The 23,995-nt window shown below is 43.2% G+C and overlaps 2 protein-coding genes across 15 annotated transcripts in view; one reads left to right on the plus strand and one right to left on the minus strand.

The window, feature by feature from the left end:
- NCF2 (neutrophil cytosolic factor 2) overlaps positions 1 to 9,719 on the plus strand; it is a 30,031-nt gene extending 20,312 nt beyond the window's left edge. Inside the window, exons 10-15 of the mRNA XM_072830950.1 lie at positions 435 to 510; positions 2,143 to 2,165; positions 2,576 to 2,727; positions 2,847 to 2,958; positions 7,081 to 7,258; positions 9,228 to 9,719. Of these exons, the coding sequence (XP_072687051.1) occupies positions 435 to 510; positions 2,143 to 2,165; positions 2,576 to 2,727; positions 2,847 to 2,958; positions 7,081 to 7,258; positions 9,228 to 9,340 (654 nt within the window). The 3' untranslated portion in view covers positions 9,341 to 9,719. The remainder of the gene's footprint in view (positions 1 to 434; positions 511 to 2,142; positions 2,166 to 2,575; positions 2,728 to 2,846; positions 2,959 to 7,080; positions 7,259 to 9,227) is intronic.
- Positions 9,720 to 10,991: 1,272 nt separating this feature from the next.
- Positions 10,992 to 23,995, minus strand: part of SMG7 (SMG7 nonsense mediated mRNA decay factor) — a 93,378-nt gene continuing 80,374 nt past the window's right edge. For 7 of the 14 annotated variants that reach the window (XM_072830935.1, XM_072830945.1, XM_072830940.1 and 4 more), the window contains 10 exons: positions 23,123 to 23,549; positions 21,131 to 21,275; positions 20,187 to 20,566; positions 19,197 to 19,568; positions 18,284 to 18,433; positions 16,250 to 16,330; positions 15,391 to 15,550; positions 14,337 to 14,507; positions 14,072 to 14,217; positions 10,992 to 13,457 (listed from right to left, as the gene is read on the minus strand). In XM_072830935.1, coding sequence (XP_072687036.1) covers positions 13,344 to 13,457; positions 14,072 to 14,217; positions 14,337 to 14,507; positions 15,391 to 15,550; positions 16,250 to 16,330; positions 18,284 to 18,433; positions 19,197 to 19,568; positions 20,187 to 20,566; positions 21,131 to 21,275; positions 23,123 to 23,549 — 2,146 coding nt within the window. In that variant the 3' untranslated portion in view covers positions 10,992 to 13,343. The remainder of the gene's footprint in view (positions 13,458 to 14,071; positions 14,218 to 14,336; positions 14,508 to 15,390; positions 15,551 to 16,249; positions 16,331 to 18,283; positions 18,434 to 19,196; positions 19,569 to 20,186; positions 20,567 to 21,130; positions 21,276 to 23,122; positions 23,550 to 23,995) is intronic. The other 7 variants (XM_072830943.1, XM_072830946.1, XM_072830941.1 and 4 more) reach the window with 5 other exon arrangements.

The following is a 23,995-nucleotide window of genomic DNA, read 5'->3' on the forward strand; positions in this document are numbered from 1 at the left end:
TGGGCTTGGCCCTCCCTGGTTGGAGCTAACTGTACCCCGATGACTTGGAATGTTTTAAATGCCACACAAATGAGAAGGGGACTGTTTCCTTTGAAGGGGCCAGATGTGGGGCAAGAGGGTGAACTAAGACAAGACTCAGGGCCCTACTTACCTCATCTCCTGCAGGTTTCCAGTGTGGCTGAGAAGGGTAGGTAGGCAGCAAGGGCCTTTTAGGTGGGGGTTAGGGTTCTTATTTCTCCTGGGATTGGTTTCCACCAGGCCAACCCTGCCTACCCTTTAACCAGCACTTTCCTTAGTCTCCCCTGAATGTTGCCCCTGCTCCAGCTTTTAGGAAGTCGTTTGCCTCTGGCTCCATTCCATGGCCCCTCTCCCCGCACCCCCACTCCTACCTGAGAACTTTATCTGAACCCTCTTGCCATTTCTGTCACCTCCAGGAGGAAGCCTCCCCAGAGTCTGATATCCCAGCTCCTCCCAGCTCCAGTGCTCCTGGAAGACCTCAGTTACCACCAGGTTGGTGTCCCTGGAACAACATCGTTGGCCTGGGTGTGGGAACACTCCGGGCTGCTTCCTGACAGCATTGCTCTCCTAGTCTTCTAGGAGATTCTGGTTTCTTCTCCACCTAGCATGCTGCTCAGCTTATGACCACACAGCCCCAGGGCCCCTCTCTCCTGTGCCACCCACCCACCTGAAACCTAGGAAGTAGATTCCCTTTCTCCCTACCTACTCCAGAACATCCACAGGCTTGGGTAAATGTAGCTGGTTCCTGGGGGGCAGGGAGTGTCCAGACCCTTCAGTCAGAAGGTACGGAAACCATGCCCCAGCAGAAAAGGCTGAAGTCACTGCACATGTTTACCTCAGAGGGGGCTGGAGTGGCAGTTTTCAACTGTCCAAGGAGCTCTCTCTGGAAAAGAAACTGCTCTGCAGAGCCCCGAGGGATGGACAAAGAGCCAAGGGCAGATGTGAAAGGACGTTCTCCTGATGTCTGAAGAGGGCTGCCTTGGGAAGTAAGGGGCTTTGGGTCACAAATCGGCAGCTTAACCTGATTCTGGATGAGTGCTCAGTAGAGATGCATCCAATAGGTCGTTTGTCCAGATCCTAGATCCATGATTGTTAGCCTGGAGATCACCAGAACCCTTTGGGAGGCTCTCCACACCTCCATTTTTATTTTGAAAACTGTCAGACCTACAGATTGAAAGTTGAAAGTGTAGTACAAGAAACAACAGAATCCTTTCACCTAAATTCACCAACTGTACCAGGTACTTGACCCGCCTCCCCCTGCCCCCCCTGCCCCAACCACTTGAAAGGAAGTTATAGACTCGTGGCACTTCACCCTACACGTGAGCATTATCCTAGTCTCCTGCATAACCACAGCGCAATTGTTATATCTAGGGCATTGAACATCAATATAATATTATAGAGTGTATACATTTCCCCGATTACCCCTCAAAACATCGTCGATAGCTTTTTTGTTTTTAACTTTTCTGTTCAGAGGCCCATCGACGATCACATATTATTAACCTAGGAAAATTTTATGAATATAGATTCCTAGGCCTTCGATTCTGATTCTTTTTAGAATTGGCACTGAGCCTCAGAATCTATATTTCTAGAAAAAAAACAAAACAACCCTTCCAAGTAGTTCTGAGGATTGGCTGGGTATGAGACCAGTGGTCTTTTTTTGATCAGGCTTCCTCTATCGTGAGTATCTTTATGTAGACCTCTCTTATATAAATTATGTGCATACTGTCATATTAATGCATCATGCACATCAGGAAACATGCACAAAAATAAGGACAAGGTAAAAATAGGTGGTTCTAATGCTGCTTGTGACTCCTGCTTCATCTTGCACTCTCTCCTTTCGTTGCTCAGAGCCCACTGGTTTAACTGGACTTCGGGGTCCCTGCTAACCCCACATGCTGTGTGTTTCCTAAAGGCAGGGACTGGGTTCATCTGTGTGTTTGTGCTTTGCCCTGCACATTTCCCTTGAGTGTGATTCCCCCGCAGTTTATTAAGGTTAGGAATCGCCCCAGAGAGTAAAGGTAGGATTAGGTCCTGATCTAAGAAGTTTCGTTCTGTGGAAGGCAGGGGCTGGCCAGGAGTCTTCATTCATCTTCTTTTGTTTTACTTCCTAACTTCTCCATTTAGGTCAAAAAGAAAAAGAGCCCAAGGTAAGCTTCTTCCTTGTACTATGTCAAGTGGTAGAGAAAGGCAAAGCTGAGGCTGTCCACCATGAGCATGTCCCCCCTGGGTTACATATAGGAAGAGTCCCGAAGGAAGGGTGGACCAGTTACCTCCATGCACACCCACAGTCCATGGGTAGGGACTCCCACAGTGACTTACTTCCCCGCCTCCATGCACACATTTCCTACTGGCCCGCAGTGCATGGGCCAGGTCTCCTGGCTCAGTAGGAATTCCTATGCAGGCGACAGTGGGGCTAAGGACCTCTGACCTTTACGTTACTGTGAACCCCGTTAGCTCTTGGCCTCTCCCTGCCGCACAGAATGCTCCCTGCGATCAGGATGTGGCTAAGAGGAGGCCACAGAGGCTCAGGAGTTCCTTCTGCTTCCTCTCCCCTCAGGACGTAAAGCTCAGAGTTCCCATGCCCTACACGGTCAAGGTGCACTACAAGTACACGGTGGTCATGGAGATTCAGGCCGGCCTCCCCTACAGCCAGCTCCGAGACATGGTGGCTAAGAAGCTGGAGCTCCTACCGGAACACACCAAGCTGAGGTGAGTCCGGGAAGGTAGCGGTTAGGGGTACCACTGGGGGCCTGTGCTGGCCTGGAGGATGGAGGAGAACGCTTTGGTACTGACGTTCTCTGGCGTGGTTCTTACTCCTCTCTCCCCAGCTATCGGCCTCCGGACAGCCATGAGCTGGAGCCCCTTTCAGAAGATAACATGAAGGCTGCGTGGGGCCAAGTGAGAAACTACTGCCTGACTCTGTGGTGTGAGAACACAGTGGTGAGTGCAGTGAGGCCAAGGGCACCCAAGGTCCTGCGTCTGTCGGGCCACTTCCCCAGCAACCATCCAGCATTTACCGAGCACCATCCGTGAGCCTGACACCGTGCTTGGTGTCGAGGGTACGGGGGTCACGAGCCACAGCTCTGCCTCCCTTTCACCTGCACCCCGGCTGCAGCCAGGAGAGGGTTCCCCGCGAGACAAGAGCAGGCCCGACAATGCACAGAAAGCCTCTGAGTCCCTTCTGCTGGCACCTAACTGTTCCAAGGTTAGGCCCGTCACGATCAGGCAAGGGTGGAATGAAATCCTAGCTGGAGGCCGAGCACAAAGCCGTTTTGCACTGTGAGTTTCCACGGGGAAGAATACTTGAGGGTGGAAGATAAGAGTGAGCATTTATTTCACAAAGAGGTGATTTGGATTACAACATCCTACTAACAGCAAGTGTCTGTTGAGAGCTTCCCATGGGCCAGACACCGTGCTAAGTGCATGCTGAGCATTCGTCCTTGTAGACTCCACAACTCTGTGAGGTATTATTATCTCATTTCATAGTTCAGGTAACAAGGCAAAGAGAGGTCACCTTGACGAGTCACCTTGACCAAGATCACATGGCTGGTTGGTAATGGAACTGCGGCCCGATGGGTATTTTGACTCCAGAGCCTATATTCTTGAACCTGTTTCTAGACCCCAGGGCCTAGAATAGAGTTAACTCTTTGGCCAGTAAGATTAAGGGAGTTAGGGGCAAAGCTAGAGGCTAGAAGTAGTAGCTACACATTAACACTCTTGACTTTGTCCCTTTGTCTCCAAGGAGAAAAGTTGCTATTTCTTTTTGTGGTTGATGTTAATTCCCTCCCACAACCATGGCCCCTGAAAACCATCCATCTGTATTGTCAACATAACAACATATTTTTTTTTTAGCCTTTTATGTAATTTCATAGAGATGGATGTACAGTATATATATTCATATGTATATGCTGTACATATAAACTTTTGCTTTAATAGTCCACTTCAATAGATACTTTTCCATTTTTATATATACTTTTGTGTTATAATAGTCCATTTCTTCTGATTGCTAATGGTATTGCTACACAATATTCCACAGTATAATCTGTTTATTGATTCACCTGTTGGTGGGCATTTGGATTCTTTCCAGTGTTTTTGTCTAGTGACATTTATTCTTCATCAAACATTTGTCGAGCTTTACTACTCTTTAGATAGGCACTGGAGATAGAAACACTAACAAGACACAGGCTCTTCTTGGGGGAAAGACAAGAGAGGACATGATTATAAAGCGTGTGTAAGTAAACTGATGGAGATGCATGAATGGCGTACTGTAAGCACATGGGTGTCTCACCCAAAAATGCTGAGGGAAAGTGGGACAAGGCAATATTCAATGGTCTTTCTGGAGGAAATGATGCTGAAATTGTCTTGAAGCTTAGCCTTAAAATGGCACATAGAAACTAGCAAGATGGAGGTGGTTAGGATGCTTTCTATAGATGGAAGAGCAGAGGGAAGACCCTAAGAGTTGGCAGTGGGTGAAGGGCTCAGTGGTTCCAGACACAATAGGGGGATCTGGGAGATAGGTTGGCAAGGCAGCAGGGCCACATCATGGAAGGTCTTGCACCTGCTGCACTCGGATGAGGTTGTGAGCAGTGGAGAAAATAGGATGGATGATTCAGGGGCATAAGAGCAAGGCGAGAGGGCCTCTGGGAGGCTGGCTGGCTGGCTAGTCCCCATCCACAACCCTCACACTGGGAAGTCCCAACACACAGTCAAGGAGACCACAGTCTCCACTGACCAAAGCCACTGTTAGCTGGGGTCCTCCTCGGACACCTTCATTCTCCCCTCGCTCCCCCACTCACCTGTTTCCTGCTTTAGCATTTTTAGATGGTGGCAGCTGCAGTTACATCAGTAGGGGGTCTAAAATTCAACAGGTCCCATGCAAACCCTTTGGGGAGCTACTGGTTTTCACCTCTGAATGGATTTTGCACCATGGAAATGACCACAATGGCAAAGCTATCGCAGACCATCTGGGCTGGGACCGTGGGCCCTGTTGGGGCAGAGTCCCTCTCTAAATCCTCATGGCCGCAGCTGGGCAGGAACTCCTGCTTAGTTTAGGGAAGGGTCTCTTTGGTAGAGTCTCACTGAAATCAGACACATTTGCTGGGAAAGACAAGTGAGTGGGAGAAGAGGAAGTAAAGAGTGTGGGCCTGGAGGAAGCCCCAGCGTGGTGGTATCTAAGAGTTTGGAAAATTGCATTCAGGAAGGATGGCCCCTGGACTCACCGGCAAGGTCAGGCCCCAGGACCCTGGGCGGGGGAGGGGCAGAGGGGGGTTGTCGAAGAGCGGCCAGGGCAGGGGGCCCTTGGAAGTCTGAAAGGTCATCCTAAGGTTTTCAGTGGTCTGTCTTGGGTAATCCTTTCCATAGTGTCTTGAAAGGATTCTGCCTACCAGTCCTGCTCTAAATGTGAATTACTTCCCTTGAAAGGTTTATTGTTTTTAATTTTTGTTAATTTTTGTTCTTTGAAGAGAGCATCAGTCTAATCAGTGGCTGTAGGTGGCTAAATTCCCAACACAGTCTTTTTGGGACTCAATCCAGCTTCAGAGGTCCTTGCTGAGCATTCTTTATCACTACCCCTTACTCTTGGAAACGGCAAGTCAGGATGTTTTCCTTCACTTACTAGAAGAGCAGGAAAATGAACAATCATTTGCTAAGTATCTACTCTATGCAGGAACACTTACCATTAACCAAGTTTATAGATGTCTATATACATAGTCTAGTCCTGTCAGAGTGTTTAATAATTTTTAGCTAGGGGTGCTCGGGTGGTACAGTCAGTTGAGCATCCGACTCTTGGTTTCGGCTCAGGTCGTGATCTCAGGGTTGTGGGATGGAGCCCTGCCTGCATCAGGCTCCTGTGCTGACTCATGCATGTACCTGTGCTCTCTCTCAAATAAAATCTTTAAAAAAATAATTGCCAGTTATTACCGTTCTACATCGTATCACTTCATTCCTCTAGCCTCTATTTCAGGTGAGGGAAGTTCAGAAGGGTACACCACTTGCTCAGGGACACACAGCTTGTGGGCAGCGGAGCTGGGATACAAACCCAGGCCTTTAGACTCCTTAGGGCCATTTCCATCTCACTGTCCTAAGGGATCTGCCAAGGCAAGAACAAGCAACATTCGGAAGTGAGAACTTTGAATATTCAGTACAGCATGTACCCTTGAAGGTTTTTTTTCTTCTTTCCTTCCTTTTTTCCTTTCCGTTCTTCCCTCTTTCCTTTTTTAAAGATTTTATTTATTTGAGATAGAGTGGGAGAGAGAGCGAGAGCGGGTGCACGCACAAGTAGGGTGGAGGCAGAGGGAGAACCAGACTCCCCGCTGAGCAGAGCCCCATGTGGGGCTTGATCATGACCTGAGCTGAAAGCAGATGCTTAACCGATCCAGGTGCCCCCCTCACAGGGTTTCTAATGCGGGTTTGTTAAATCCTATGATTCGACTCTCTAAAAACTGCACCATTCTTTTTTCAACATTTGTGGATCAAATAGCAACTAAGATGTGTCGTTACATATATGAGGAAACAAAACCTTTTTCATGATCTTAGAAAGACGGTATGGTACTCTTTAGGGTTTCTCAAACCTTCGTAAGTATGAGACTCACCTAGAGAGCTTGTTAAAATGCAGATGGTGGGGCCCCACATGCTGTGAATTTGTGATTTAATAGGTTTGGGATGGGGCCAGAAATTTACATATTTAACAAGGTCCCTAGTGTTGCGGTGCTGGGGAGAGGTGTTGGATTCCAAGTTAGAAACTCAGATGACTTTGGGTTCTGTCGCTTGTGACTCAATCTCTTTCCAACTTCAAAGAAGTAACAGTAGTACCTATCCTACCCTTTTCAGGATTTCTGTAAGAGTTTAAAACTATATGGTCCTGCAGACCTTTTGGGTTGATTTATCCAACCATCCAGTATTCATAAAGTACACGTTAGGTCTATGCTAAGGATTGACCACAAACTTGGCCTTCGTGAGTTTATATCCTAGGCGCTATGTTGCCATTTCACTGATTCCTTTAGTGATGTTCAATGTTCACTGGCCAAAAAGTTAGGAAAACTAACAGACCTTTTATTATTTCAGGGTGACCAAGGCTTTCCAGATGAGCCCCAGGAAAGTGAAAAATCTGAAGCTAATAACCAGACAACAGAACCTACGCTTAAGGAAGGAGGCCATGTGGTAGCACTCTTCACTTATGAAGCCACCCAGCCAGAAGACCTGGAGTTTCAGCAAGGGGACATAATCCAGATTATATCAATGGGTAAGTAGTACTCCTGGATCATAGAAACTAATTCCCATGTTAGCAGCAATAAATTCAAGGGAAGAGAGAAACATTAATAACCTACAAACCAAACTTTAGCCAGTAGTTTCAATCTCCTTCCTAGCTTTCAGCTGGAAGCAGCAAAATGGAGTGCTTAGCCTTTCTGTTGCTCCAATGGCAGAGAAGCAACAAATGGCACTCAGAAACATTTTGATCATTAAAGATGGCTGTTTTGGAAGCCATGCATTCGCATTCCCAAAGTGAACCAATTGGAAGGTGGCTGGAAATCATTTTGCCTTTGCACAAAGCCATAGGATAGTTTTCTCCAAACTGTAGTTCTTTGAATTTTGATGTACTTTTTGAGGACGAGGGAAGAAGTGGGTAGATTTTGCCTTAGAAGAAGCTATTCGACATTGCTTTGTGTCTCTGGTGACTTTCCTGACCCTGTTAGGAATCAAACACACTACACACTGGAACAGTGTAAGTGGAGAGTTCTAACTTAGAGCTTCTCAAACTTCAGTATGCCCAAGCACCCTTTCAAGAGTTAAATAAAATTCCTTGGCCCAGCAGCCAGAGATTCTGATTCAGGTGTGGGGTGGGGCCCACCAAGTCTGCATTTCTAACAAGCTTCCAGTGTGATGCTTGTCTCTTGACTGTGAGAAGCACTGTTCTAATTCAGGGTTTGACACAATCTTATTTCTATACTTCAAAACAAGTAAGAATCCCATCAAAAGTTTTGTTCAAATGGGAGAAATATGCATTAGCAATGCAGAGTGGTGAAACAAATACCATTACAAATTATGACAGAAAATCCAACAGATTAAGAAATGAGATTTTTAAAGCTAGTGATGTAGAGTATACAATTGTGTGGCAATTGACTCAAAATACGAGTAATAAAGAGGCAGGGTACACTGGCAGTGCCTATCTTCTGTTAGGGCTTAGTGATACTTTAAAAATGGTGCTGAGAGTTACTATCAACCAACCAACTACATTGTCCAGTGTTTGTTTTTTTTTTTTTTTGAGGGGGTGGGTTGGGATGAGATAAAAACTAGGAACACACAGAAAAACCTTCTAAGTAGAGATGAAGAGAAAAAAGGTGGCATATTCCTTACTGTGTCTGACTCTTGATCTGGTTCAGTTTGTAATCTCAGGGTCCTGGGGTCTAGCCTTGCCTCGGTCTCCATTCTGTGGGGAGTCTGCTAGATTTCTCTCCCTCTGCTTCTCCTACTCACTGCCTCCCCCCCCATCCTCTCTCTCTAAATCTTAAAAAAAAAAAAAGAAAAATCTAGGGAAAATACCTTTATAGCACTGTGCTATATCAAAAAATCTGTGTATAAGTGGACCGTCATACCTCAAACTGAGATTGTTCAACGATCTACTATATATATATATATATATATATATTTTTTTTTTTTTTTGAGAGAGAGTGAGCCAGGGGGAGGGGAACAGGGAGAGAGAGAGAATCTTAAGCAGGCTCCACACACAGCATGGAGCCCAACGCAGGGCTTGATCTCACAACCCTAAGATTATGACTTGAGCTGAAATCATTTCAGACGCTTAACCAACTAAGCCACCCACACACCACAAAGATCTGTATTGAATTAATGGCATGCCCCTTTCAATATAGTCAGAATAAAGATTCCTAACAGGGATCAAACTCTTCTGTTAGATAAAAAAAAATACTATCTCAAGATTTATTGTTCAATTTCTTTCATCTTATTTTACTGGCAACTTTTTGAAAGATCTAATTGATTTTCTGTATTTTATTCCTTATCATACATAAGACAGAAACCAGTAAGATGGTGGAAGTCCTATGTTGACTCCTCCCTCAAATCACTTTCCAATATGGACTTTTCCCTGTTGGCACTACTAGGGGTGAAGGACTGCCAAAGATCTGTGTGGCATATCCAGATGAGATAATCTCCCTGTACTGGTTTTAGAAACCTACATATACGTTTCCTTTTACCAGTGAATGAAGACTGGCTGGAAGGAGAGTGCAAAGGGAAAATTGGCATTTTCCCCAAAGCGTTTGTTGAAGAACATGCAACTACAGATTTGGAAAGCTCTCCTAGAGGAGTCTAAGATGTTCCATAACCTCCAAGTTGGAGAAAAGTAACTATAATCATTTGTGAAGTTTAGCATGTCCCTGCAGTACCCTGTACCGAGACAGTACTGTTTAGAAATGTTAACTAATCCACTTTTTGCATTGAAAATTTAACCTAGTAGACAATGATGTGAGCATTTATCCTGATGATTACCATGGGGGAGGGGGAGTGGGAGTGGGTGGAAGTGCCTGGGAGGGCATGAGAGGGTCTTCTAGGGTGCTGATAATGTTTCTTGCTAGGAGTGCTGGCTACCCAAATGTGTTCACTTTGTAAAGGTTCACTGAGCTGTATGTAAATTTATTATTGGTGTACTTCTATATATGTGATACCCTAATAAAAAAAACTTACAAAAATAAGACACCCAGAGTGCAGGCCCAATGCCTAAGTATAAATACCCTTATTCCTGTACCACTACAGTCACAGGCTCCTGGGCCTGAAGTAAACTTACAGGTAATTCAGATGGAATACACACAATTAACTTTCCTTTATTAAAAGTCTCATTGCTTAAACAGAACCTAAACTGAGTTAGGTTCCCATGGAAGTGTTTTCAATTCCATTCAGAATAAAATACTGGTCCTTCCATCCTCTTATGCCTTCTCAGAAAGGGACATTTGTTGAGTTCAATACTGAGTATGTGCACTAACACTTAAGTGATGTAGAGAAGCTGCATTAGGGAAGCCACTTGGTCAGGACTACCCTGCTGACTAATGTTTTAGAATATGTACTACACGAATATACATGATAGAATGCTATGGTTTTATTCTGATTATCATTTAACCAAATGGCTTGATTTCCTAGGGTTAACTCAGGATTAACAAATACTAGACTTTATAACCTAGCCTTCACTTCCCTCCCTCTCTCTGAGTGCTTGTGAAAAGCAGTTTAGGAGACAAGGTGTAGACAGAATCAACACAGAAGTGAGAGGCTTGCTGACCAATGTGAACACACGGACTGGCAGGCCACGGCCCTGACTTCCAACATGCTGCTGCAGGCCTGGCAGGCTACCACTGGAAATTTTGGACACGTCTTAAAGAAATGCAACCTCAAAGCTAAGAACACTAATTACTGTTGGGGCTAATCAGACTTAGTGATTCTTTTTTTTTTTTTTTTAAAGATTTTATTTATTTATTCATGAGAGAGACAGGGAGGAAGGGAGGGAGAGAGAGAGGCAGAGAAGGCAGAGGGAGAAGCAGGCTCCATGCAGGGAGCCTGACATGGGACTCGATCCCGGGTGTCCAGGATCACGCCCTGGGCTGAAGGTGGCACTAAACCACTGAGCCACCTGGGCTGCCCAAGACTTAGTGATTCTTAGAGACCAGAAAGAGAAACTATCTCTGCATTGCCCCACTGACAGTAAAAATAAGGATAAAAATGGAGGGTGATTAACTTATTTGCATAAGCCAATCTTATTAGATAAAAGAATTTTGACAGCTTTTTCTACCCATCCCTTTCCATAATAATGCACACAGGTTTGGAATGCTGCTAAAAGCATAAATAACCCTGAAGTATACTCAATTTTTGACCATCTCTGCTTTCCCCTAGCTGACTTGTAAGTAGTTTAAATACTTAGGGTTTTGTTTTTAAGAAGGATATTCTTTCAGTAAGAAAGGAAACAACGTACACACAGATCTGGTTGGAGAGAACATGGTTTAATTAAAGGCAAAGCTGATTTCAGCAGCTGCAGGTCTTGCACAGACAGACCAAAACAAAACAGAAAACAAAACAAAACAAAACAAAAAAAACACAAGAGAAAGTTTACTACACAAAACCAGTTTCTGATGAAGATTCTCCTCTCCCTCTTCATTACACTCCACATTGAGGATGATAAGGCGAGGAACCCCGCCCCAAGAATCAGAAAACATTCCAAACACCAAATTCTCATGCAGAAACGGGGCTGCAGATGGGACGTGGGCAGTACCGGGAGTGAGACAGTGAACCTGGCTAGCTCGTCTAGGGTGCATGAATCAGGGACAGCTCAAACACTGGAATGTTGCAGCTGCCTGAATGCAGAGCTCAAACACACAAAGTGGGTCAAGGTAGCAGGGAAGGAGGCTTGGAAGGGCAGGGATGGGAGAGAGGTGGACACAGGGAAGGGGTTGGAGAGAAGCACAAAGGGTTTCATATTGCCATTGGGTGGGGGGCTTCACCCTTTCAGACCTTTCGGAAAAAAAACAAAAAAACAAAAACAAAAACAAAAACAAAACAGAAAACCCCAAACACCATGTCAAACTTAAAGAGCAATAATGTAAGCATACGGGGCTCCAACCACTCTCTGAAGAGCAATGAGCATTAATCTCACCCCTTCCATTGCTGGGGTTGCCCAGACTCCAGTGACAACCGGGGCTCCTGGATGTGCTTTGCTCTGCAGCTGTCTTCCAGTTTGTAAGTACCACACTGACTCCACACACACACACACACTCCCCCTCCCCCCCAGGGAGAGCAGCTGGGCATGCGCGCACGTATACGCGCAAGCGCACGCGCGCGCGCGCGCACACACACACACACACACACACACACACACGAGAGACCTCCCAGAAATAGACCCTACCACTAGCACAGCAATTGGACATTTAGATTGTTTCCATAATTTCCCCTTAAAATATTACTTTTTCCAGGAACTAACAGAAATGCTGTCCTTCTGTTTCTACATAAGAGAATGTTCAGTCCTCTTTCCTTCTAATAAATACCAAATAAAAGTCTATTTTCCTTTCTTTCGCCTTTTCCAGAATGGACTTCGTTGTGTTTTCTTCTGTGCATGATGCACATGTGTCCATGTTGCCTTGTATTTCACTCTGAAAGTGGAGGTCAGGAGACGCAGCTGGGCAGGGGCCTGGCCTGTTGTGCACTATGCGGATGCCACTGCTTCCTTCCTCCTCAGACTGTCTTTCGGGCCCCAACTGCTGGACCCCATGCTGTTGCTTCTTGGCGAGATGTTGTACACATTAGTAATAGAAACAGTTACTAGCATACAGCATAGGGTAGGAAAGGGATGGAGGTAGGGACAAGAGGAGGTGGGTGGTAAGCAGGATAGGGTCACAAAAACCAATCAAACAGAAAAGAACCACACTGAAAGCTTCTACCTATTAAAATGTGTCAGGCCACGAATGGACCAGCCTGCCTTCTGTGAGACTGCTTGCTATGCTACCGTAAAATGTACAGGAATCAAAAACATTAATTTAAAATCCTACAGCAGTCATCTGCCAGTCCAGCCCAGCACCACCACCCACACTGCATCCTCGATTGGGGCTCGAGCACCTACAGAGTGAAGGGCATTTCCTGCTGGAGTCTCCAGGCCAGAGGAGGGCCTGCCAGAACCTTCCGAGTGAAAGTTGAGGCCTTGGACTCTCCCTCATGGAACACTTCCACTGGCTGAAGAGGTCAGTTTCCCCATCCTGTCACCACCAACCTCTCACAGGAGCAGTGCCCGGGGCTTTCCTTGCTACACACTGACTAGAAGAAGCACATCTGTGTGTGGAAGAATTCAGTGTGATATTTTACTACTGAGAGTAATAACAATAATAAAAGATGTTCGGGAATAATTTCAACTACATTCTCAGTCAGCAAAGCAATCATTAATGGATTCCTATTTTATTCCCCAAAGAGGAAAAAAGGACTGAGAAGTTCCCATTGGCTTCTCCCATCTGCCTCCCCTTCTCAGCTTTCACTTCCCTTGTGGCTGGGGACATGCACGATGGAGAAGGTGAGAGGCGGTGGTACCAGGTAACTGAGTGAGACAAACAGCAGTTCCTCTCTCCCTCCGGAAGGCCCCAGGGGGACGGAGAGTTCCTGATGGTTGTTTTCGTTTTGTTGCACTGCGACATTTCGTGCACACCCAGCACGCCGGTGGAACACTTACACCCTCTCGACAGCAAGAAACAGAAAAGAGGGCTGCCACCTGCAGGGGACTGTATGGGCCAGTCCTGCAGACCCAACATGCCATGGTTTATGGAGCCTTCATTCCCAGGGTTGCCACTCTGGCCTCAGTGTGGAGGGTTCATGGTGCCTTGTCCCCGCTGCTGCTTCTGCTTCTGCTGCATTAACAGCTGCTCCAGAGCGGAAGGTCCAGGATGCATCATGGAACTGGACCAGATAGACTGAAAAACAGCCCAGAGCTTGTGAGCAGTGGTCGAATGCCTGGATGTCTGTATAGGGATTTGTTTCTTGATCCTCGTCAAATATAAAGGCATTCATCTCCCAAGATCCCTACCCCCTGAAAGACCCAGCTATTAGACAAAGTTATTATAAGACTATCCTCAAAACCAGTTAGTTCCCACTAAGATTATTTTAAAGTAGAAAAGGTGAAATACTTTTTACTAAAACTCAGTGCCATGTGGGACCACAGAATATTTACTATAAAGATTTTAGACAAGCAAAACAGCTCTAAAGTTAGATATTTTTACTTCTTGTTCACAAAAAGCTTCAATCAAACATTCCAAGATGAATCAGAATTGTCTGAACCTTACAATGCAACTAAAACCTTTGTTTCTGTCCCCCCGTGAAGATAACGGTCTTTTACCACTAGTGAGTTCACAAATTAAAAAACAAAAATCCTATTTAAGAGTCTAATAAGGCAGACCACGTTTCTAGGACTTTGCTAGATATGTGCTATGAATCAGTCAGCTCTAAGGGCCTTAGGAATAAGACTAGCTATTTATAGGAACAAAAGCAGACACATCTCTCGTGGTTCTTGTTCTTGAAACGCACTCACCTTGAGGCTTTCCATGAGGACAGCAGAGGAATCCTCCATGGAGGGGCCGTGGCCTGTCCAGGTGCCACTTGCAGTGCTGGCCTGATGCCAACTGCTCTCAGAGGATGATGTTGCTGAGAGATAGTCAATGCCAAACCCACCCATGGCTAAGGGATGGAAAGAGAGAAGCAGAATTCAAGAGGTTCAGTCATCGTCCGATACCAAACACCAGAGAAGGACAGAGTAAGTGATTTCACTTTCACTGGCAATGAAGTCTGGATCTCACCTGGCTTATCGGTTTTCCACCGATCTGCGGTTCTCCTATCCCTGTTATCTGGAGTCCCAATGGGTCCAAAGTTGGAGAATGGAACAGAATTATGGTTGTGTGTTGGAGGGGAGCTTGGCAGGCTGCTTGGGTTAGAGGAATGAGGAGACTGGCTGGCTGGTGTTGAATGATCTATTAAATCACAACAACACAAGTCATTAACAGGTATTTCACAAACAAAACCAAGAATTAAAGCTTCCTGTGGATCTGATCACTTAAATTCTATTAAAGATAACCATGGGACTTTGGGAGAAAGACAGAATAAGGGCCCCCAAAGGGACCCTACCAGATGTGCTAGTTTGTCTTACTGCACATTTCTAAGGCACAGTCCTTTAAAAAAAAAAAAAAAAAAAAAACGCAAAATCAAATAATTTTGGCATAACTGTTTCAGGTAAGTATCTACTGGTCTTCTCTATCAGAAATAGAATTGCCTAATCTTAGAAATTACTATTAAATCAAACTCCATTTATAAAATAGGGATCAAAAAAATCTCTATTTTAAAAAGTGCAACTTTTCCTACAAAGAATGAGTATTTACAAACAAAACTAAAGAACAGCTACAAATCTTAAGATAGAACCCATATTTTTCTCCCTTACAACTCTGCTGGTTATTGATGCAAAAAAGCTCTTTTAGTGGCACTTATTATGTGAACCAGCTCATCAAGCTTTTTTCCTAAATATTTTCTTTCAGAAACTACTTTAAAAAAACCATCCAAAACCTAATTTTTTTTTTAAGATTTTATTTATTCACGAGAAATACACAGAGAGAGAGAGAGAGAGGGAGAGAGGCAGAGACACAGGCAGAGGGAGAAGCAGGCTCCATGCAGGGATCCCAATGTGGGACTTGATCCCGGGACTCCAGGATCACGCCCTGGGCCAAAGGCAGGTGCTAAACCCCTGAGCCACCAGGGATCCCCAAAAACCTAACATATTTATAATCACAAAATCATACTAATTCATCATCAATTTGAGTGTATAGGAAATGCAAGGTCTGTAATATGAAGATTAGTCAATACCTGAACTGGCAGGAAGTGATGGAGACCAGGGGGTCCCTTCAAAGAGGGAATAGAGTGACGTCTCCTGGGGGGCCAGCGAAGGATTAAGTTCTGATTTGGAGCTGGTTGTCAGGTTTTTCCCATATACCTCATTAAACACACTGTTATTTGGGTATCTTTCCTGAAAGACAATGACAACCAAGTTATAAACTCACACAAAAGAAAGACCTTTAAGAAAATGTAACGTTAATGTTCTTGGATGCTTGATACACTTAACCATTTTAAGTGTACCAAGCTTTTCTTAATGGGACAAACTTTTGAAGGCTTTTCAGTTTCTTTCTTTTTTTTTTTTAAGATTTTATTTATTCATGAGAGATTGGGGGGGGGGGGGGCAGAGACACAGGCAGAGGGAGAAGCAGGCTCTCTATGCAGGGAGCCCAACATGGGACTCGATCCCAGGTGCAGGATCACAACCTGGGCCGAAGGTGGTGCTAAACCGCTGAGCCACCCGGGCTGCCTGGCTTTTCAGTTTCTTTTGGTTTTCCTGTTAAATTCATTTTCTCTTAAATTTGCTTTCCCTCCCTCTTTATTTTCTCTATCTATGTAAACCACCCAGATTTAAACGCCTAAATAATTTACTTGTCTAAACAACAGAGCCCTAACAGGTTCTGTATTAATGAGAAGTTCAAGAGTTCAAAATTATAACATACAAGTATCTCATTATCTGAATCAGAGGGAGAGAGGATAAAATAAAATGTCTGGATGACACCGATATATGGAAGAGGAAGGAAGAGAAAAATAAGGGAACGGAAATAGAATGGGAAAGGAAATACTAGCCTACTATAAAAACACAAAGCAGGATTCTCCACTGTTTACCCACCTGATTGAGAGAGAATCCGGTGAGGGACAAGAAAGAGGAGGAATGGGACATGAGCTCCGAGGGCTTCTCCAACAAGGATTTCTTCACAGTCCCGGAAAGAAAAGTAGTTAAATTATGCCCTCCATTTTCTTAATATTAACCTTAAGATACTGTACAACCAAAGTAGAAGACCACCATTTAAGCATACTTGTACATACCCATCGTGTACAATGTAAGGCTTCAGGGATGTGAATTAAATGTTAATACCATGACACCAGCTAAGTGCCAGGTGCCATAGGCAAGTCAGACACAATGCTCCTGGATTAATACTTCTCATCTAGCACAGATACCCTGGCAGGGACCAGGGACCCTGGAAGATAGCAGTTCTGAGTGTTTACTAGCAGGAGCCTTCAGGAATCCGTTTGTCAAGAATTGCATTTAAAATACTCTCAAAACAAGATGCTGTGCTGATCTGGCAGTTTGTCCCCCCAATTTTTAAAATGCTCACATTAATGACTTAAAGCCTTTCAAATCTATCTGACAACTGGTTTTGTCAACACAGTTCCTAAGCAGCTCTATTTGTAGTATATATTAAAATAGTTGCTAAAGTTGAACTTACATTTATTGGCCCTAAGGAAATTACCAGGAAAAAAAGCTGAATCTCTGATGCTCACTGTCACTGAATAGTTGGTCAACAAAGCATTTATTAAACACCTACTACATGCAAGGCACTTTCACACACATTATTACCATGATAATGTTAAATACAGAAAGGATTACAGTCAAGGTTTTTTTTGTAAGCATGAAAAAAAAACCCACCTTAAAACACTACCCCCTCTCCACATTCACCCGTTCCCCAATCAGCTCCATTTTGAATGGAGGAGGGGCAAGAAAAACAGGAGCTAAGGGAGGAGGAAATGAGTGCAGAGAGAAGCAATCCCCCCTGGCTCTCAAGCCACACCAGCAGAGAAGCAGCAAGCAAGGCCAACAAATGCCAACAGTTCTGCTAAATTAGGCTTTCTACAGCCCTGAGGTGCTGTCACTGCACTCATGTTGTTCAAGTTTCTAGGGGACCTTTTATTTCTCTAACTTGGGAGGAAAAGTGGGAGGTCTCTCTGGCCACTCACCCAGGCAAATTCTTCTGGAACTTCAAGTGCCAGGGATGGCAGCTTCTGTCATGAGTGCCATTCAGTTTTATTTCTCCTAATGCTAAAATTAATGTGTTTTAATCTTATCAATGTTTTTTTACATTTATGAGAAAGAAACAGCAAAAAAGTAATAATTAGAATTGTTTTATGTTTTGTTAAGATGGAGTGAAGGGAGGGGAAAACTTCACAGCATGTCTTTTCATACTCCCCCATCTCAGCAAAATAGATATCAACATTAATGAGCATATAGAATGCCATCCTTTGAAATGCAGAGGGATTTCTAGAGGATTATTTTTAAAAGATACCACTAATCAGTACTAAAGACTTTATTTTATGTCATCCTGGTTATTTATCTCTGAATTCACTAATTTATGGCACTCCAACAATGTTTATAAATAGAAGTCACTTCATTTTTACTCATTCTGTTTATGAATCTTGCTCTGAATTCAGATTAGGGCTCTCAGTTAACCAAACAGAAAAGAGCCACATATCGTTCAATAACGTCACTAAAAAATCTAGAACATATTTCATTTCATATTTTCAGTACATGAAGAAAAAATCTCACTGCTCCTAAGCAAGATTAAACGATCCTTGAAATTTTTGGGTTTAGATGGACGTGCCACCTGAAAAAGTAAGTTAAAATCTGCCAGCATCGCATCCTATGTGACCAACCCTGAAGGATGCTTCTGGATAATACATATAACAAAGCCATGACTCTGAGATTTACAACTAGCAATGTTTTGCCATGTTCTACCACCATTTGAAGGTTAGTCTGGGCAGTGAGGAAATAAATGGTACAATTCTGTAAAGAAGGAAAGCTCCAGAAAAAAGAAACCAACTATTCCAAGGACTCCAAAATCTCAGGAAAGAAGCCGGGGTTAGAGCAAGAATTATGTCAAATACATACAAAGAGGCTCCGTCCAGGAAGAGAGGCGAGAGGCCCCAGCAGGGCTGGGTAAAGATCAGGAGGGTTAGAAAAAATCAGCTCTTCCTCTTCCTCCAAGGCAGCCAGACTCTTTAACAGGTCCGGAGGAAGCAGAGGGGAGCCCTTGGGGTCCTAGTGACAGAAAGGATCACAGTGAGATGCAATAAGGGATGACAAAAGCACAAAGGAGTAGCAGCATGATTAGGGGGATACAAGCAACTAAAGTCAAGGAGAAGAATTACAGTAGACAGTATTACACAAGGAAGAAAAGGCTATGAAACAAAAGTGACAGAAGGACAAAGGGGCGAAAAGATCAAGATAACAGAAAGAAGCAAAAAACACTGACAAACAGGGAGCAGAACATAAAAGGTTAATGTGGCTTGTGAGTAAAACAATGCAATGGAGCAGAGTGATTAGCATATCTTGGGCTAACAGAGAAACAGCTCTTTTTAAAAGTTACAAACACACCTGTTTCTCATGAATAAAGAGAAAGGAAGGGGAACTCCACTACCAAAGATAACTGGCTGACTTTGTTCCTCTCAGAAAGCAATTTGTTTAAATACGCAGTAAACCTATTTTTAAACTTGGATGATTCAGCCCAACTGAGAGGAGCTTTGTTTCAGAATTCTCTAACATGCTGTGTTAGAGATTTCTGCACCATCTCTCTGCCAGACCATCACAGTTCCACATCAGTAACGGAATTCTTTAGCTCCCCCAGACCAAATCATACTGTGCAATTATGAGGAGGAGACCGAGAGCCATGCCAGTCACTCAGCAGCATGCTGTAGCACTAATGAATCAGAGTGGCCTTATAAACGTCTACTTGAGAAATTCAAAAAGATATGAAGCCCGAGACCTATCTTCACTGTGTCTGGTGACAGGAAAGGACACACACCTCAAATGGCATCCTGGGCACAGGATCCTGCTCTGGACGGAAGACTCCTGGTGACCGTTTGCCCCTGCGGTCCATATTTGCTTGCTGTGCCATTACAGCTCTGTTATCAGCCATGCTGTATGAAGAATCCCAGTAGAATTCTGGGACCTTGACTTCTGAGGGATTATGGTTATATGGCTCCATGGGAAAAGGCTTCATTTTTTTCTCTAGAGGCTGCTGCTGCATTACCGGAGGTTGCAATGACGGCTCAAACAGTTTTATGGGGTCTTGGGACTGAAGGTAGTAGGGCTGTTTCACAGGCATGATTTTCCCTAATGGGCCTTGAACCTGAGGGGGATTCCACAGCTGTTTGGAGGCATCTGCCTGTTGATACTAAAAAAGAGATACTTGTCATCAAGATGAGGATAAAATGCATGTTACATTCAATACTCGGGAAATCACAGAATGAACTTGAGAGATTTTACAACTAACAAAACTCAGCAGTCCTTTACCCTTTAGATTTTTCAATACAGAGCTTTCTGGGAACAGATGATGGGCACTGAATTCATGTTCTCTTTCAATTCAATTATTTATAAGGTTTAACGAACAAGTGAGTATGTGTGTGTGGTTCCTCCTTCCTGCCTCAAGTGCTGTGGGGTTGACAATATCTTAAGAATGGTGTCATATCCCTAGCACCTCATCAGGATTATGATTGTATTTCCCTTCTGTAGTTTATATTCAAATAGAGGATTATTTATTCAAAGTCCTTTTCTACAGAGCTGATAAGAAGTAGCAGCAAAGAATGGTACTTAACATCTATTATCTTTTACAAGAGGAGAAAGGAAAACATTTGAACTCTCCTAAACAGCAAAGAGAGTATTTTTGCATTCCCATACTCAAATAGCAAAGGCATCTGAAAGCTTAGCCAGTATTTCTAATTAGCCAAACACTGAATAATCTCAGCCTTCCCCCTTCCTTATTTCAGCTGGAGTACACGCGACTATCACTTACCTGCTGGAATCCAGAGTGGTGAGGAGGGCTTTTCCCCAAAGCTGGCACAGCTTTTGTGGGGGATTGTTGCTGAGCTAGAGCTTGAACCTGCAACTGGCTTGTAGACTGTGCTGTTGGCTGAGCTGGTAAAGATGTAAGGGATTGCTGGGAAGGTGGCTGTGGTTGTTGAGGTCCCTGGTTCATTGGCCCTGGTCCAGAGGGCCGTTGCTGGCTGTAAGGAATGTGGGACTGTTTCCCAGCTTGCACCTGGTTTCCTGCTGGAGAGTGAGCTGTAGGCTGAAGAAAGGTTCCTGGGACAGAAACACCAGCTGGGAAGGTGTAACCTGAGCCCATAGAAAATGCCACAGGAGGGGGAATAACATATGTAGGGGGCGGGAACCCTTCAAAATAGAAGAACACAGCAGCTTTAGTTCTACAGGTACTTATTAACAAAAGAAAGGTAAAAATAAGTCATCTGAGGGGGAAGTGGGGTTAGGGTGGAGAAGAGGTCCTCAGTCAATTATAAAAGACAGGGATCAACCATCAAGTGAGACTGATCAAGCACCAATCTTTAACTTGATTTTGAGAATTAATTATGGAGTATTTAATAGTGGACAGCAGCTACTTCTATCCACCACTGATGCAATGGGAGTATTTTGAAGGTGGTTTCTTTCTTTCTTTCGTTCTTTTCTTTTCTTTTTTTTTTTTTTTTGAAGGTGGTTTCTTAAGTGCCAGGTTTAGTGACGGGAATTCCTTCATGGTAACAAACCTGCATTTGTCGATAAACTACAGAAAAACGGCTCAAAAATAACTTCATATGCATTAGAGAAAAGCAAACTTCCTTCTACCTTTTAACATTATGGTTTAGTAATGTAACTACAGTACAGTATAAAATATTCAACGAGTGAACAGAAACTCCTACAAAGATGAGATGAAGTAGAACAAAGTATAAAATGTATATTTACCTGGCCGGCTGGGAAGAGGAGGGAAGGCTCCAGGGTGATGAATGGGGATGAACTGGGAGTTAGTTGCTTGACTTGGGGTTTGAGTTACAGGGGTTTTCCTGGCTTCAGACACTGGAGTCTTTCTTAATTCTGTCTGGGATTTTACCTATGACCAACAGAAGTAAAACTGTAATAATCTGAAACTCAAATGTGTCAAAAAGAAGCACCTACTCTAAGAAAGTATTTAGGATTCTATTATATCAAAAAAAAAAAAGCAAACGAAGGTATTTAAATTTACCTAAATTAAAAATGGAAAAATCAAAACAAATTGTTTACTTGTCAATAAAAGATATAAGGGATTATTTTACTAGTATAATTATTTTCCTTTCACAAAATCATAAAACAACTAAATACTGAAAGGATCTGAGAGCTCATGTATTTTACAAATGACAGGCTTCACACCAACAGGTTAAAAAACTTGCCTATAATCTTAAGCCACCTATTATGGGCCCCAGGGCCCCTTCTACTTGAATTCATTAAACAACGTACATGAATTATAATTTAATAATGATGATTAATCCACAGGGGAGATACTTAGGCCCTCAGTTTAATTTCATCTGGGAAGTCTTAAGCATATCAGTCAGACATCCACCCTCTATGCTCACACCCTTTTAGAATAAATAAGGATACTTTCAGCAGTAAGAAACAGGCCCCAAGATCCTATACAATGAGCTACAGAGAATATGATGTCATATGTATTGCTCAAAACAAGTAAAATGAAGGAAAACCGGTAACATTGTACAGAGACCTTAGGATGAGGTAGAAAGTGGTGATATACTGACTCCTGCCAGGCTTTCTTTAATCATCTAGAAGCAGATTTAAGAGGGAAGAGAGACCAGAAAGGAGATCTTCAATCTGGTTCTTGTTGGGAGGCAGTTGCAGAGAATGGAGGCAGAGCAGGCAGGAAATACTGGACTCCTTCCTAAAACACTAGTCCTTCTGCTTTACAGCTCATTTGATTTGTTCTTTGCTTTCCCCTGCATCTCTCTCCCCTCATGCCTTTTTTTCTCAATTGCTACCATGTTTTTCTTTCTCTGTTTCTCCCCCTACTATTACTAATCCTAAAATGTAACTTATGATGTTATTTCTCTGTTTCCCCAAAAAACTCTAAATGAAATATACTGAAGGCGCTATTAATTTGCAAGTAGCCTTCAATAATGTTAAGGGTCCTCATGCCTACTGCAAACAAGTACACTTGCCAAAATGCGTTAACAAATCAAATGGCCACTTAGGTCTTTGTTCAAACATTAATGGTATTAATGAAACTGGCACAGAGCAAAGACCTTTTCTGTTTATATGGAATCATCTCTATCTCTTTGGAAGGTTTAAGAAAAATAAAGTCACAAATAATTGAGCAATGTTTACCTTTTCCCAGCAAGAGACTTAAATTCTTGCTTTACAAGTTCCTATGAGTCAGGGTAACACTTAAGTGATATAATGCTACTGGCTGGGACAGGTATAAATGTCAAGAAAAAAAAAAAGCCTCATCTTTTCCCAAGAATATCTTTTATTTCTTAGTGAATCTGGAAAAAAAACCAAAAAACAAACAAAAAAAACAACCCTATAAGCCTTAATATATTTTTGGTTCCACTGGATCTATAAAGGACCTCAAATTTCTCAATATAACATTAACAAATGGCAATTACACCTTCCAAAGAAAATAGAATTCTTCATATAGTTAATAGGTTTGCAAATGGTCATTTCAAATCACTTAAATTGAAGAGGATTGATAAAAATATCAAATCAGGTTGTTTTTCACTCACATTACAATTTCTAAGAGTTGATGGAATAACCACCTACCATAGCTCTTTACATGACCTTACTGTGTGGCATTTAAAGAATGCATTCAAGCTTCCAGAATAGCCAATTCTCAAGGCTTTAGGAACAAAATGAAAAATCTTGCCTTTTGTGTGAGCCTTCCTCTACCTGAGTTATAGTTCAAATACAGCTTACCTGCACTGCCACACTCTGCTTTCCTGTTTCCTGTAACTTTTCTAAGGTGCATTTCTTGGTTTCTGTTTTCCTCTTGCTGTTGTCCTTCTTTCCATCATTCTTAGTTATAGTAATTCCTTTGCTATAGTCCCTTCTCACCTCTTTGGGAGGAAAACTTCTTCCTTGGTCTCTGTTCACTTCTCGCGGCTTAATGTTCTCTTTGAAGGTGACCATAGGTTTCTCTCCGGGGTCACAGTTGTTGCTTAGATTACGGCCCGTGGACAGCACTGATTTCAGTCCTGGGTTCCCGTCTGCAGATAGTGACTCTATCATGGATGTTTCTGGCAGAATGAGGTTCTCTTTGGCTTCACTGGGGTCTTCTAGTGTTAACTCTGGGATTTCTGTGATAAACAACAATTTCCCTACCTCATTTTCACACTGAATCAGCCTAAAAAAGTAAAAATAAGTCCATATATGAAAAAACCATAAACCTAAAAAACACTAACAATGGAACTGCATCTGGACCCAAATCCCTAGTCCCAAAGGCTTGGAGACAAGGGCATATTCACAGTATAACATATGTATTTTTATAGAACGTAAAAGCAGTTACAGAAAAACACATTCCCATGCCCTTTTAACGCCTTCTACTAATTATAGTTTTACATTTACTGAGCATGTCCTAAGTACAAGGCACTAGACTAGATCCTTAAAGTGGCAATTTGTAATTTCTCTTATAGGTGTGAAAGCTAGACCTCAGAAGGAATAAGTTCATTCAAACATGCAACCATTTAAGTGCTTACAGTATGACAAGAGCCTGAATATAGAAATGAATATGAAATAGTTACTGACTTTGAAAAGGTTATAATCAACTGGAAGATCCTAAGGACACAGATC

Source organism: Canis lupus, chromosome 6, assembly GCF_048164855.1.
Source record: "Canis lupus baileyi chromosome 6, mCanLup2.hap1, whole genome shotgun sequence".
Taxonomy (NCBI): domain Eukaryota; kingdom Metazoa; phylum Chordata; class Mammalia; order Carnivora; family Canidae; genus Canis; species Canis lupus.